At 44.0% G+C, this 13,000-nt stretch overlaps 1 protein-coding gene across 1 annotated transcript in view; it reads right to left on the bottom strand.

Moving 5' to 3' along the window:
* FBXW10B (F-box and WD repeat domain containing 10B) overlaps positions 1-13,000 on the bottom strand; it is a 40,232-nt gene that overhangs the window by 14,136 nt on the left and 13,096 nt on the right. Inside the window, 4 exon segments of the mRNA XM_054670458.1 lie at positions 4,905-4,986; positions 4,989-5,104; positions 7,253-7,362; positions 12,377-12,499. Coding sequence (XP_054526433.1) covers positions 4,905-4,986; positions 4,989-5,104; positions 7,253-7,362; positions 12,377-12,499 — 431 coding nt within the window.

Raw genomic sequence — 13,000 nt, 5'->3', positions numbered from 1 at the left:
CAGGAGATCGAGACCATCCTGGCTAACATGGTGAAACCCCGTCTCTACTAAAAATACAAAACATTAGCCGGGTGTGGTGGCAGGTGCCTGTAGTCCCAGCTACTCGGGAGGCTGAGGCAGGAGAATGGCGTGAACCTGGGAGGCGGAGCTTGCAGTGAGCCGAGATGGCGCCACTGCACTCCAGCCTGGGTGACAGAGCGAGACTCTGTCTCAAAAAAAAAAAAAAAAAATTGTACTTACTTCACAGAGTTATTGTGAGGCTTGGCACATAAAAACGATTAATATGTCTTTGTAGTTTTTTGGATATGTTAAAGCTTTTTCTTCTAATATTCCCAAGGGTTTTGCAGCCTTACCAATGCCTTACCAGTTTCTCAGAGCCTACAATGCAGCCACAGTGCATTGAATGATGGCACAGTGCTCTGAAAGAAAGCATGTTTTGAATTTCTGTTTCTAGCAATATGGTAGTATATGTCTTCAGGTTGGTTTTTTAAATTTATGCAAGAAAAGGTATTTGATAAATACTTTTAGAAAAATAGGAAAAGAAGGAACTTTCCAGATTTAGTAAAATGTATAAGCCAAAGTCATAACAGCAGGTATTATGCTCAGTGGAGAAACTGTAGATGTATTCCCTTCCAGAAGGGGAACAAGATGAAGATGCCCACTCTCACTGCTACTGCCTGCCACAGCACTGGAAGGCCTAGGCAAAGTTAGAAGAAAAGAAAAACAAAAGGTGGTATAGGCATTAGAAAAGAAGATAATATATTGTCGGCCGGGCACGGTGGCTCATGCCTGTAATTCCAGCACTTTGGTAGGCCGAGGTGGGCAGATGATGAGGTCAGGAGATTGAGACCATCCTGGCCAACATAGTGAAACCTCGTCTCTACTAAAATACAAAAAAAATTAGCCAGGCGTGGTGGCACATGCCTGTAGTCCCAGCTACTCGGGAGGCTGAGGCAGGGGAATCCTTTGAATCAGGGAGTCGGAGGTTACAGTGAGCCGAGATCGCGTCACAGCACTCCAGCCTGGCAACAGAGTGAGACTCCATCTCAAAAAAAAAAAAAAAAAAAGATAATATATTGTCATTTGCAGTTGATAGGATTGTCTACATAGAAAAACCAATTATTGGCCAGGTGCAGTAGCTCACACCTGTAATCCCAGCACTTTGGGAGGCCGAGGCGGGCGGGTCACAAGGTCAGGAGATCGAGACCATCCTGGCTAACACGGTGAAACCCCGTCTCTACTAAAAATACAAAAAATTAGCCAGGTGTGGTGGTGGGCGCCTGTAGTCCCAGCTACTCGGGAGGCTGAGGAAGGAGAATGGCATGAACCCAGGAGGCAGAGCTGGCAGTGAGCTGAGATCGCACTACTGCACTCTAGCCTGGGCGACAGAGCAAGACTCCGTCTCAAAAAAAAAAAAAGAAAAAGAAAAAGAAAAACCAATTATGAAACATACATGCTTTTAGAACTAATAAGAGAGTTTGGCAAGGATGCCAGACACAAGATCAATTTACAAAAATCAATTGCATTTCTCTATGCCAGCAATAACTAATTTGAAAATATAAGCAAAATTAAGATACCATTCACAATAGTAATAAAATTATAACGTGTACAGGCATTAAGTAAAAATACACAGGACTTTTATGAAGAAAACTTTAAGGCTCTAAGAAAGAACACAGATGATCTAATTGAGTGTGTTTACCAAACTAATCTATAAATTCAATGCAACCCAAATAAAAAGTCTAGTTAGGTTTTATTGAAAGTTGGTAAACTTACTCCAAAAACTCAAAACTTATATACTATAGCTGTTACATAAAAAAGAAAAGTGAGGCCGGGCGCGGTGGCTCATGCCTGTAATCCCAGCACTTTGGGAGGCCGAGGCGGGCGAATCACGAGGTCAGGAGATCAAGACCATCCTGGCTAGCACAGAGAAACATTGTCTCTACTAAACATACAAAAAATTAGCCAGGCGTGGTGGCGGGTGCCTGTAGTCCCAGCTACTCGGGAGGCTGAGGCAGGAGAATGGCATGATCACGGAAGGCGGAGCTGGCAGTGAGCTGAGATCGCACCACTGCACTCTAGCCTGGGTGAGAGAACGAGACTCCGTCTTAAAAAAAAAAAAAAAAAAGGGAAAAGTAGAATTTCCCTCCCAGTCACATTTTAAAACATTCTCCAAATGCATACCTAAAAACAAAACAAACAGTTTTCAAGGAGGGGGATTTTGATTAAAAACAGAAAGACAGTGGACTAGATCAGAGAGCTCAGGGACATTCTCATGCACATATGGGAAATTTCCATGTGATAAAGATAGCACCTCAAATCAATGGAGGAAGTGGCAGGTTATATAGTAGTTGCTGTGGGGGAGAAACTGCTCACTTTATCTAAATATGAATAACTGAAATGGAAACCCTACCTAATGCCACATACAAGGTTGAATTGCAAATAGATTAAAAAACTGAATGCAAAAGATAAAACTGTAATGTTGATAGAAGAAAATATTAGAAAATATCTCTGTGACCTAGAAGAGGGAAGAATCACAGAAATGAGGGGAAAAAAACCCTGATAAACTGATATTTTATTACATTCATATTGAGATTTTTTTTTTTTTTTTGAGACCGAGTTTTGCTCTTGTTGCCCTGGCTGGAGTGCAGTGGCACCTCCCAGGTTCAAGTGATTCTCCTGCCTCAGCCTTCCTGAGTAGCTGAGATTACAGGCATGTGCCACCATGCCCAGCTAATTTTGTATTTTTAGTAGAGACGGGGTTTCTCCATGTTAGTCAGGCTGGTCTCAAACTCCCGACCTCAGATGATCCGCCTGCCTCAGCCTCCCAAAGTGCTGGGCTTACAGGCATGAGCCACCGCGCCTGGCCCATATTGAGAATTTTTGTTCAACAAAATTCATGTAGATACTATGAACAAAGTTAATAGATAGTCCTGGCAAGAGGGTATTCTCCAGCAGATGGCCTTTGGGCTTCATCTGCACCGTTGGCTCTCCTGGGTCTCCAGCCTGCTGGCCCCACACTGCAGATTTTGGACTTGCCAGCCACCTTGATCACACAAGTCAATACTTTATAGTAAATCTCCTATGTATATACACATTGTATTGGTTCTGTTTCTCTGGAGACCCTGACTAATACACATATGAAAAGTTGTTCAACTTCATTAGTAATCAGGAAAGTTAAAATTTAAACCCCAATAAAACACAGTGGGTTTTATTTAATACCCATCAGATTGACAAAACTATTAGACTGTCAATATTAAGTGTTGGCGAGAATATATAAGAAGAGATATTCTCATATGCTGCCAATGGGAATGTAAATTAATACAACCACATTGGAAAACAGTTTAGTACTCCTTCTTAGAAATTCCCATACTAAGAATATACCTTTAAAAACTCATGCACATGGGCACCAGGGGACACATCCAAGACCCGTCTCTGGCAGCATTCTTTGAAATAATTAAAAACTAGAAACAAGGGCCGGACGCGGTGGCTCACACCTGTAATCCCAGTACTTTAGGAGGCCGAGGCGGGTGGATCACAAGGTCAGGAGATCGAGACCATCCTGGCTAACATGGGGAAACCCCTTCTCTACTAAAAAATACAAAAAAAAAAAATAGCCTGGTGTGGTGGCGGGCCCCTGTAGTCTCAGCTACTTGGGAGGCTGAGGCAAGAGAATGGTGTGAACCTGGGAGGCGGAGCTTGCAGTGAGCCAACATGGCGCCACTGCCCTCCAGCCTGGGTGACACAGTGAGACTCCATCTCAAAAAAAAAAAAAAAAAAACTAGAAACAATGCAAATGTCCACCGACAGAAAAACAAATAAATGAGTTACGATACAATCATCCAATTTAATACAGTATCTCAGTGAAAATAAGTTAATTACTGCCACCTGCATCATATAGGTGAATCTCAAAAACATAGTTCCATGTAAGAATGAGGTACCAACAAATTTTTAAAATATGATTCTTTTTATGTTGAGTTCAAAAACAGGCACAAGTAACTAATACTTCTGGAGATGTATAAGAAGGAAGCAAAAATGATAAAGAAATGCAAGGGAATCATTAGTATAAAATTAGAATAATATTACCTCTGGTTGGCAGGAAGAAGCAAGAAGAGAAGGGCACAGTGGGAGGGTTAGGGAATGGTGGTATCTTATTTCTTGGCCTGAGTAATGGACGCATGAGTGTTTGTTATATTGTTTAAAAATATGCATATGTGGTTGTTTTTGGGTTTTTTTGAGATGGAGTCTCGCTGTGTCGCCCAGGCTGGAGTGTAGTGGCACCATCTCGGCTCACTGCAAGCTCCACTTCCCAGGTTCACACCATTCTCCTGCCTCAGCGTCCCAAGTAGCTGGGACCACAGGCGCCCGCCACCACGCCCAGCTAATTTCTTGTATTTTGTTTAGTAGAGACGGGGTTTCACCATGTTAGCCAGGATGGTCTTGATCTCCTGACCTCATGACCCGCCCACCACGGCCTCCCAAAGTGTTGGGATTACAGGCGTGAGCCACCGCGCCTGGCCACATATGTGTTTTTAAAGCACTATTTTGCCTCTATAGTCTGTCTCAAACCCATAAAAAACCACGTTCCCCTGAAAGAGTCTGTAAGAACAAATGTAAATTATTTCTTCCTCTAAGAACGCTAATAAAGAAAATTTTTCTGATTTGCAGTCATCAATTAGAAAATATATCTGATAACTGTTATAAATCCATCTCATTCAAATTTTAAGCAATATATACATTCCTGACTTTTTCCTTGCCAAAAAAAAAAATAAGCTGAAGGTATTCTAGAAGTCAGTATCTTCTAGGAAAACTGTTAAATATAAAAAGAAGAAGCATGCACACTTCTTCCATGAGCTGCCTCTAGGCCCTGGGTGGGACAGGGATCATGATGCCTTTGGACTCCTCACCTGATACTTAGGTCATAGCTCCCGCTTAGGAGAAAGTTTTCCTCCTCACACAGGAAGAGGGCCCGGACACTCCCAGCATGCCTCGGAATTCAACGGGTATCGCTTTCACTTGTATGATGTCCAGAAGATGGATCTTTCGATTAGATGACACAGCTATCAGATCTCCCCCGGAATAGTGGATGACTCGGTTTTGATCCCACCTGAGTGCCAGGGGAAAAGGATTATCCATGAAAGAAGAGTCAGTGTCCCTCCTGGGACTGACTTAGCCCCATGACTTTTGCCTACAGCAGTGGTGTAAAGGAAAATCCAGGGCCTTTCAACAAGGGAGGCAGCAGAAGGCAAGGTCGAGAATTAACAGGCCCTGAGGGATCCCCACTCTCATACGATGACAAAAATCCATTTCTGTTAAATTTAAAAACTAGAGACACAAGGCAATTTTTTAACAATTCTGTAAATGTATGCTAAATCCCCAAGAGAGAGAATGGAGTATGTGGCATTGCCCAGATTTAATTGATCATGGAAACCTTTTTTCTTGGAAAACATCAGAGGAACACAGTTGGGAAGTCCTGTGCACACTGTATTTCTTTTCTTTTGTTTTTTCCCTTAATCAATATCCAGTGAGCATATATTAGGTTCAAAGTCCTGTGCTAGTAGATACCACAGGAAATATAAATAATTATCAGATAAGGACCTTACTTACAATGAGCTTATTGTCCCATAAAACTAGGTGAGTTGAATTAATCTTTCAATCATAGGATTATTAGCAAATAGGTAAAGTATGAACAGGATGACCAAATAATGTATTGTCCAAACTGAGAGTTTTTTATTGTGAAAGGGGACACTATGTATTTATTTTTAGAGACAAGGTCTTGCTCTGTCACCCAGGCTGGAGTACAGAGGCGCAATAATAACTCCCTGTAACCTCCAACTCTTGGCCTCAAGCGATCCTCCTACCTCAGCCTCCCAAAGTTCTGGGGTTACAGGCATGAGCCACCACGCCCAACCTGGGGACACTATTATTAATGACACTAGGACTGCAGACTAGAGAGGGATTGTTCCAATAAACAGGGATGTATAGTCACTCTAAATATGAGGAGCTTTGAGACCAACCTGACCAGAGAACGAAACCCCGTCTCTACAGAAAAATTCAGAAATTAGCCAGGCGTGGTGGCATGTGCCTATAGTCCCAGCTACTTAGGAGACTGAGGCAGGAGAATCGCTTGAGCCCAGGAGGTGGAGGTTACAATGAGCCAAGATTGCACCACTGCAGCCCAGCCTGGACGACAGAATGAGGTTCACTCTGAAAAAAGAAATATGGATAGTATGGTGATAATTGTTCCTTAAACTACATATATATGTGTGTGTGTATATACATATATTTTTATGTATATATATACATGTACATATATGTATATGTGTGTATATATATGTGTGTGTATATGTACACACATATATATAAGGAGCAATTCTTGATATTTTTGCCCTTATTCCGTTTGTCATACCTAGAGTTCAACTAGTCACCATCTCTTCTAAAGAGCAGTTATCACCATACTAAGCATAAAAATTCAACTTTGCCTTTCCCCTATCTTATCTGTTCTGTCTTCCCCATACTGACTGTTCTATTGTCAAGATGCAATTTGTTAATAAGATTCATGGCCAAAAATAAAGTAGAAGTGGACTTTGCAAAACCTCGTGAATATAAAGTGAAGTCCTAGGCCTAAAATATGGTAGAAAGTTGCTTATTAAAGGACCTTCGTCTCTCGGCATATTGAAATGATGTCAGAGTATGCAATTATAAATACGATTGTCATATTTACCATGGGAAGATATCTATAGTACTTTGCTGGGCTGGGTTACAGAAATATGTGTAATATAACACCACTTCTACTAAAATATGTGCTAAGTATGCAAAGAAAAGAATTCTAGAAGGGTAGACATCAATATTAATGGTGGTTATTGCTAGGTGATAGACTACAGGAAAACTTTGCCTTTCTCTATACATTTTCTGGCATTTGAAAGATTTTTTCCAATAACCGTATATTATTTCTAAAATTAATAAAACAAAATAAAGATATTTCAAAAAATAAAGATTTTATGTGTGACTTGTGCAAAAGGTTGTTGGTCAGCATACCCAAAATTTAGAAAGGGAAAGTGTCCTTTACCCACTGCCAAGAATGGTGCAAAATGAAGCAGGTATTGTCTACATGGGATCATGTGCAAGTTTAGGACTGGAGCTTGAGGTGAGGAGAGCTTGCCTTTCCATGTACACAAAGGTCAGGGAAATCCCAAATCTCAGTGTGGATAACTCAAGCGTCCCTAGAGACCCAGATTCTGACCCCAGTACCTACGTGTCAGAGAGAATGCGAACATTGTAGGTCCCACAGAAAACATTTCTCTCCTCCATCAGGACCTGCTGCGTTTCCTCGTTCTGGTATGCAGTCCACAGGTTGTACTCCTTCTAACAAGGGAATATTTGAAGTTAAAGCTCAGTGGTACCTTCAAATACCCACAGTCCCAGAGCCCCTAGGGTCTCCCTGGTAAGGGCACAGGGCTCACAGATTCTTCCTCTGAAGGCTGAGGCTGCTGCTCTGCAGAGAAGGGAGCAGCCAGTGAGCAAGCACCAAAGGAAACCATGAGTTAGAAAATGTTGGGTCAAGGTTCTTAATTCTTCTTTCATCTCTTTGATTTTCCATGTGCCCTGATTCCATGAACTTTCAAGGCTGAATTCCAAATGTCACCAATAACACAACTTTTTCAAAAATCAGCTCACAAAGGGTATCCTCACAACATAAAGTCACAGGTGCCCTTTGACCGACCATTTCACAGAAGTCGGAAAGTCATATGTATATTACATCTACCTGAGAGTACAAAGCACACTCAGGGGATTTTAAGCCAACTGTGAAATTACTGCTACACATGCTATGCTATGCATTTGCATTTTTTTTTTTTCAGACGGAGTCTTGCACTGTCGCCAGGCTGGAGTGTAGTGGTGCAATCTCAGCTCACTGCAACCTCCGCCCTCCTGGGTTCAAGTGATTCTCCTGCCTCAGCCTCCAGAGTAACTGGGACTACAAGCGTGCACCACCATGCCCAGCTAATTTTTGTATTTTTAGTAGAGACAGGGTTTCACCATGTTAGCCAGGATGGTCTCGATCTCTTGACCTTGTGATCTGCCTGCCTCGGCTTCCCAAAGTGCTGGGATTACAGGCGTGAGCCACCAGGCCCAGCTGCAATTTTTTTAAGACGGAGTTTCACTCTTCTCACCCAGGCTGGAGTGCAATGGCATGATCTTGGCTCACTGCAACCTCCGCCTCCCGAGTTCAGGCAATTCTCCTGCCTCAACCTCCTAAGTAGTGGGGATTACAGGCATGTGCCACCACGCCTGGCTAATTTTTGTATTTTTAGTAGCGACGGAGTTTCACCACGTTGGCCAGGCTGGTCTCGAACTCCTGACCTCACGTGATCTGCCTGCCTCAGCCTCCCAAAGTGCTGGGATTACACGTGTGAGCCACCACGCCCAGCCTGCATTTGCATTTCAAAGTTTTCATACATCTGCAACTTTCATTTGTCCTTGTAGCTGCCTTACAAAGTAGATCACTTGCCCCACAAAATGTTCTCATTATTTTACAGATAAGGTATCTGGGACTCAGGGAAAGGAAATCATTTTATCAAGTCGTGACAGGGGCGCTTTCATTTGCTTCCCAGTCTTTCTTTATTTCCTTCCTGCCTGCCTGCCTTCATTCTTCCTCCCTCCTTCCCTCCCTCCTTTGCTTCCTCTATCACACACCTTCTGGCATTCCAGACGTGCTAAATTCTGGCATAGATGACTGAACTAGACTCTCAGTTCCATTTATATTCCCTGCCACATTCTATCCTCAAATAGCCAGAAATAACAGTCCCATTAGACTAGCAGGAAGAAAAAGCAGAATATATTTATCTTGAAGGCAAAGAAGAACACAGCATCATGTTTGCACCTGAGAGTCCTCTTGGGGACATTTCTGAAGTCTCCTTCCAAACCTTAGCCTTCTGCTCCATGCCTTTAGACTCTTCCTCAGATGCCCTCTTTCCTCTGCTCCCTCTCCTTCTTAATCTTTAACCATGTAGTCTATCTCTGCTCAGAAGAATCTGCCAACCTGCCTCCCCTCCAGTGTCCAGGGAGTTTTCCATATCCCAGCCTGAATTAAATAATGCCGCCCTGGATTCTCCCAACCCAGGTGAGAATTCATTGGCCCTTGCTCATCTCCTAAGTTTTGTGAGCCCAAGAAGCCACATGGTGGAGTCATTGGGAAGGGAAAGACCTGAGTTTAAATTCCAGCTCTGCCACTGCCCAGCTGTGAGACCTCGGCCACTTTCTCACACCATATCCTTCATTTCCACATCCATAAACTGGGAGCAACAACACCTCCTTGATCTATGGTGAAATCAAGTAAATGCTGTATGCAGAGCTACGGGCATCAGGCACACAGTTTACACTCATGCTATTACTCACCACCCTGAGAAGCACTCACCTCCGCTTTTCCTAGGAGACTCTGTAACTGCTTAGTCTTGCTATTTCATGTGTTCTCCATACTGTTTCACCTGCTTCTCTGCTTCTCTCCCTTTTCTCTCTCTTTCTTTCTTTCTTTTTTTCTTTTTTTTTTTTTTTTTTGAGATGGAGTCTCGCTCTCTTGCCCAGGCTGGAGTGGTGCAGTGGCGTGATCTCGGCTCACTACAACCTCCATCTCCTGGGTTCAAGTGATTCTTCTGCCTCAGCCTCCCGGGTAGCTGGGATTATAGGCATGCACCACCATGCCTGGCTAATTTTCTACATTTTTAGTAGAGACAGGGTTTTGTCATGTTGGCCAGGCTGGTCTTGAACTCCTGACCTCAGGTGATCCACCTGCCTCAGCCTCCCAAAGTGCTGGGATTACAGGCATGAGCCACTGCGCCTGGCCCCTTTTCTTAAATTACACATGTAAGAATTAAAGAAAGAGGAGAGAAAGGCGAAGGGTGGCTTGACAGTCAACAGGTTTATTTCAAATCTGGGAGGGAATTCTGACCGAGTTACGTCAGAAGCTGCACTCTCTTACAGACTAAGAGTCTTTAAGGATTCAGGGTGGGAGAGTTTATCAGATGCTTGGACTGCTTCTGTGTCTCTTTGTTGTGCTTATCTAGGAGGGAGAGTTGTGTGTCTGTCCCCATACATCTTTCTGCAGCTGCAGGCATACCCCCGAGTCTGCTTTAGCTTCACTATCTTAGTGCACTTGAATGGAAAGGAATGTGCTCATGATGGCCCACTGTTTTACTCGGGCCCACTGTATGAGGGTGAAGTTTGGTAGTTACCCAAGAGACTATCCCCCCACCTCCCTCTGTGCCCTAGATGTCTTATCTGTGTTTTACTGCCTGTTCTTTCTGGCTGCTTGTAGTTAGAAGAGATTTCCTTGAAATGCATGAGACTAGAAAGGGACCTGGAACTTAAAGTGGCGGTATTTGTCCGAGATGACAGTACAATTCTGTCAATACAGTCCAGTTCTGTCAAAACATTCCTAGAATGTCAAACACTGGCTGGGTAGTCCTTCTGTTGGGCCATTACTGACTGTATCACCCAAGGAAGAAGGGTGTTCTTTGTGTTATACTTAAAAGAGCAACAGACTTGAAAACAAAAGCAGGTCCACGTTCAAATGAATGCCTCTTTCACTCAGCTGGCTGGGAGAGCTTGACCTCTCTGTGCCTCAGTTTCTTTATCTATAAAATGGGTGAAGGGACCAGCTCAGAAATGAAAAACTGCAGGTCAAAGGAAATCCAGAAATGTGTTTTCTTTTTTTTTTTTTGAGATGGAGTCTCACTCTGTCACCCAGGCTGGAGTGCAGTGGCGCAATCTCGGCTCACTGCAAGCTCCGCCTCCTGGGTTCACACCATTCTCCTGCCTCAGCCTCCCGAGTAGCTGGGACTACAGGCACTGCCACCATGCCTGGCTAATTTTTTGTATTTTTAGTAGAGACGGGGTTTCACTATGTTGGCCAGGCTGGTTTCAAACTCCTGACCTCGTGATCCGCCCGCCTCGGCCTCCTAAAGTGCTGGGATTACAGGCATGAGCCGCTGCACCTGGCCCAGAAATGTGTTTTCTTTGGCCTATGTAGTTTTTAAAACTGCTTTTAAATGGTTGCCAGCATTTAATAAAAGCAAGAGATTTCACATAATACCTCAGGTTTCTATCTTCTAAGACTTAGATGGTCTAGCGGTCAGGGGCCTCAAGACAATCTCTCAAGACAATAATTAGCCAGAACTGATAAGCAGCTGGCCCTTCAGATGCAGGTGAACTGTCCAGTCCATGACAGCCACACCGTCCGCTACTGCCCACACCACCCGTCTCCTCCTTTGTGTCACCTGCCTGGCCCCTACAGGTCATATGAGCTAGATGCTCTCTCTGGATGCTTCTGTTTCTCAAATTCTAATTTAACATAGCTGCCTTATGGGAAGCGACAGTCAAACCATCCCTCATCAACTATCCTTTTGGGGCCAATTAAATAGACTTCAAAATAGACTTTAAGCAGGTTGGGGGGGGGCAGAAATCTAATGGTTTTAGGAATATCAACCATGCCTTGATAGTCAAAGCAAAGAGCTCGAAGAGTCTTCCGGTCACTCTTCATTATTGCCCAAGAACTAGTGGAAAGGGCTACATTTAATTAACTCTCCCCTTCCATCCTAGAGCCAGAGTAAACCTAGAAGTGAGGGATGAGGGAGCCAAATTCATCTAGGCCCTAGGCATTCTGGAACCAGCCCTGGCCCTCCCCTCAGGTCCTCCTCAAATTCCTGAGCAGCAGATGCTGGAGCCTCCAGAGGCATGGGCTGATGGGGTTGCTCCTGGCCTCTGAACTTGCCACTAAATGACCTGGTGCCATGGACACAAAACACAGCCAGGGGCTTTGAAGTAAGGAAGAACCCTGAGAGGACAACCAAATCAATCCACCCATCCAACATATGAGTAAAGCAAGGCTTAAGAAGAGGAAGTGTCGAGCTGGGCGCGGTGGCTCACGTCTGTAATCCCAGCACTTTGGGAGGCCGAGGCGGGCGGATCACAAGGTCAGGAGATCGAGACCATCCTGGCTAACATGGTGAAACCCTGCCTCTACTAAAAAAAAAAAAAATACAAAAAATTAGCCAGGCTTGGTGGCGGGCTCCTGTAGTCCCAGCTACTCAGGAGGCTGAGGCAGGAGAATGGCGTGAACTCAGGAGGCGGAGCTTGCAGTGAGCCAAGACTGTGCCACTGCACTCCAGCCTGGGTGACATAGTGAGACTCCATCTCACTAAAAAAAAAAAAAGAGGAAGTGTCTTGCAAGTCAGTAGCAACACAGAACTCTCGTCTTCCTTAAGGAGTGTCACCTGCCATGATCCTCTGTCCTCACTCCAGGGCTGAGTCTGGACCTCAGCCTTCAATGGCAATTAGAATGAGACGCTCACAGCTACTTGCCTCAGATGCTGTTGGAACCCACCTTCGTTCTCAGCTTCCACTTCGGATGTTTCACACGCATGCTCTTCCCGTCATCTACCATTTTAGGAACTGGGATAGAAACCTTATTGGCATAATTAGGATCAATTCCTCTTGTGTAGGACCCCTGGAAAAACAAAAAAAAAACAAAAATAAAAACAGAAAATGGCTTCTCTTGGCTCCAACTCTGCAGGAGGAAGGGAAAAACTAGTTCTTGGCAAAATCTGAAGGATGGGTAAGCCCTGGCTGCAGCAGGCAGGCCCACTTCTGGCCAGTTCCTCTGGCAGTGTGTGCAGATCGAATGGAGGAGAAAAATAAACACCAAATGCCACAGGGGGACCAGCAAAGATGGTCAGACTGTCGCCAGCCTCACCATAGCTGCTGCTTCTCATCCTCTGTCCTCTCTGCTGGGAAAAAAAAAAAAAAAATCCAAGTTACCAAAATCCATGGTTTAGGGTGAGACTTCTGGCAAGAAACTGAGAAGTAAAAATGCTGGAGAAGATTGCCATTGGGGAAAATTTCATTTTAACTTAAAAAAATACTTTGCAGCCTTATAAACATCTGTGCTCCATATGAGGTTGATGCAGAGACACATTTGTGGCTTTCTTGCTGCATAAGCTGCAATATA

The sequence above is a fragment of the Pan troglodytes genome, chromosome 19 (genome assembly GCF_028858775.2).
Source record: "Pan troglodytes isolate AG18354 chromosome 19, NHGRI_mPanTro3-v2.0_pri, whole genome shotgun sequence".
Lineage (NCBI taxonomy): Eukaryota > Metazoa > Chordata > Mammalia > Primates > Hominidae > Pan > Pan troglodytes.
Note: the sequence above shows the minus strand (reverse complement) of the source record. Positions and strands in the feature narration are given on the sequence as shown.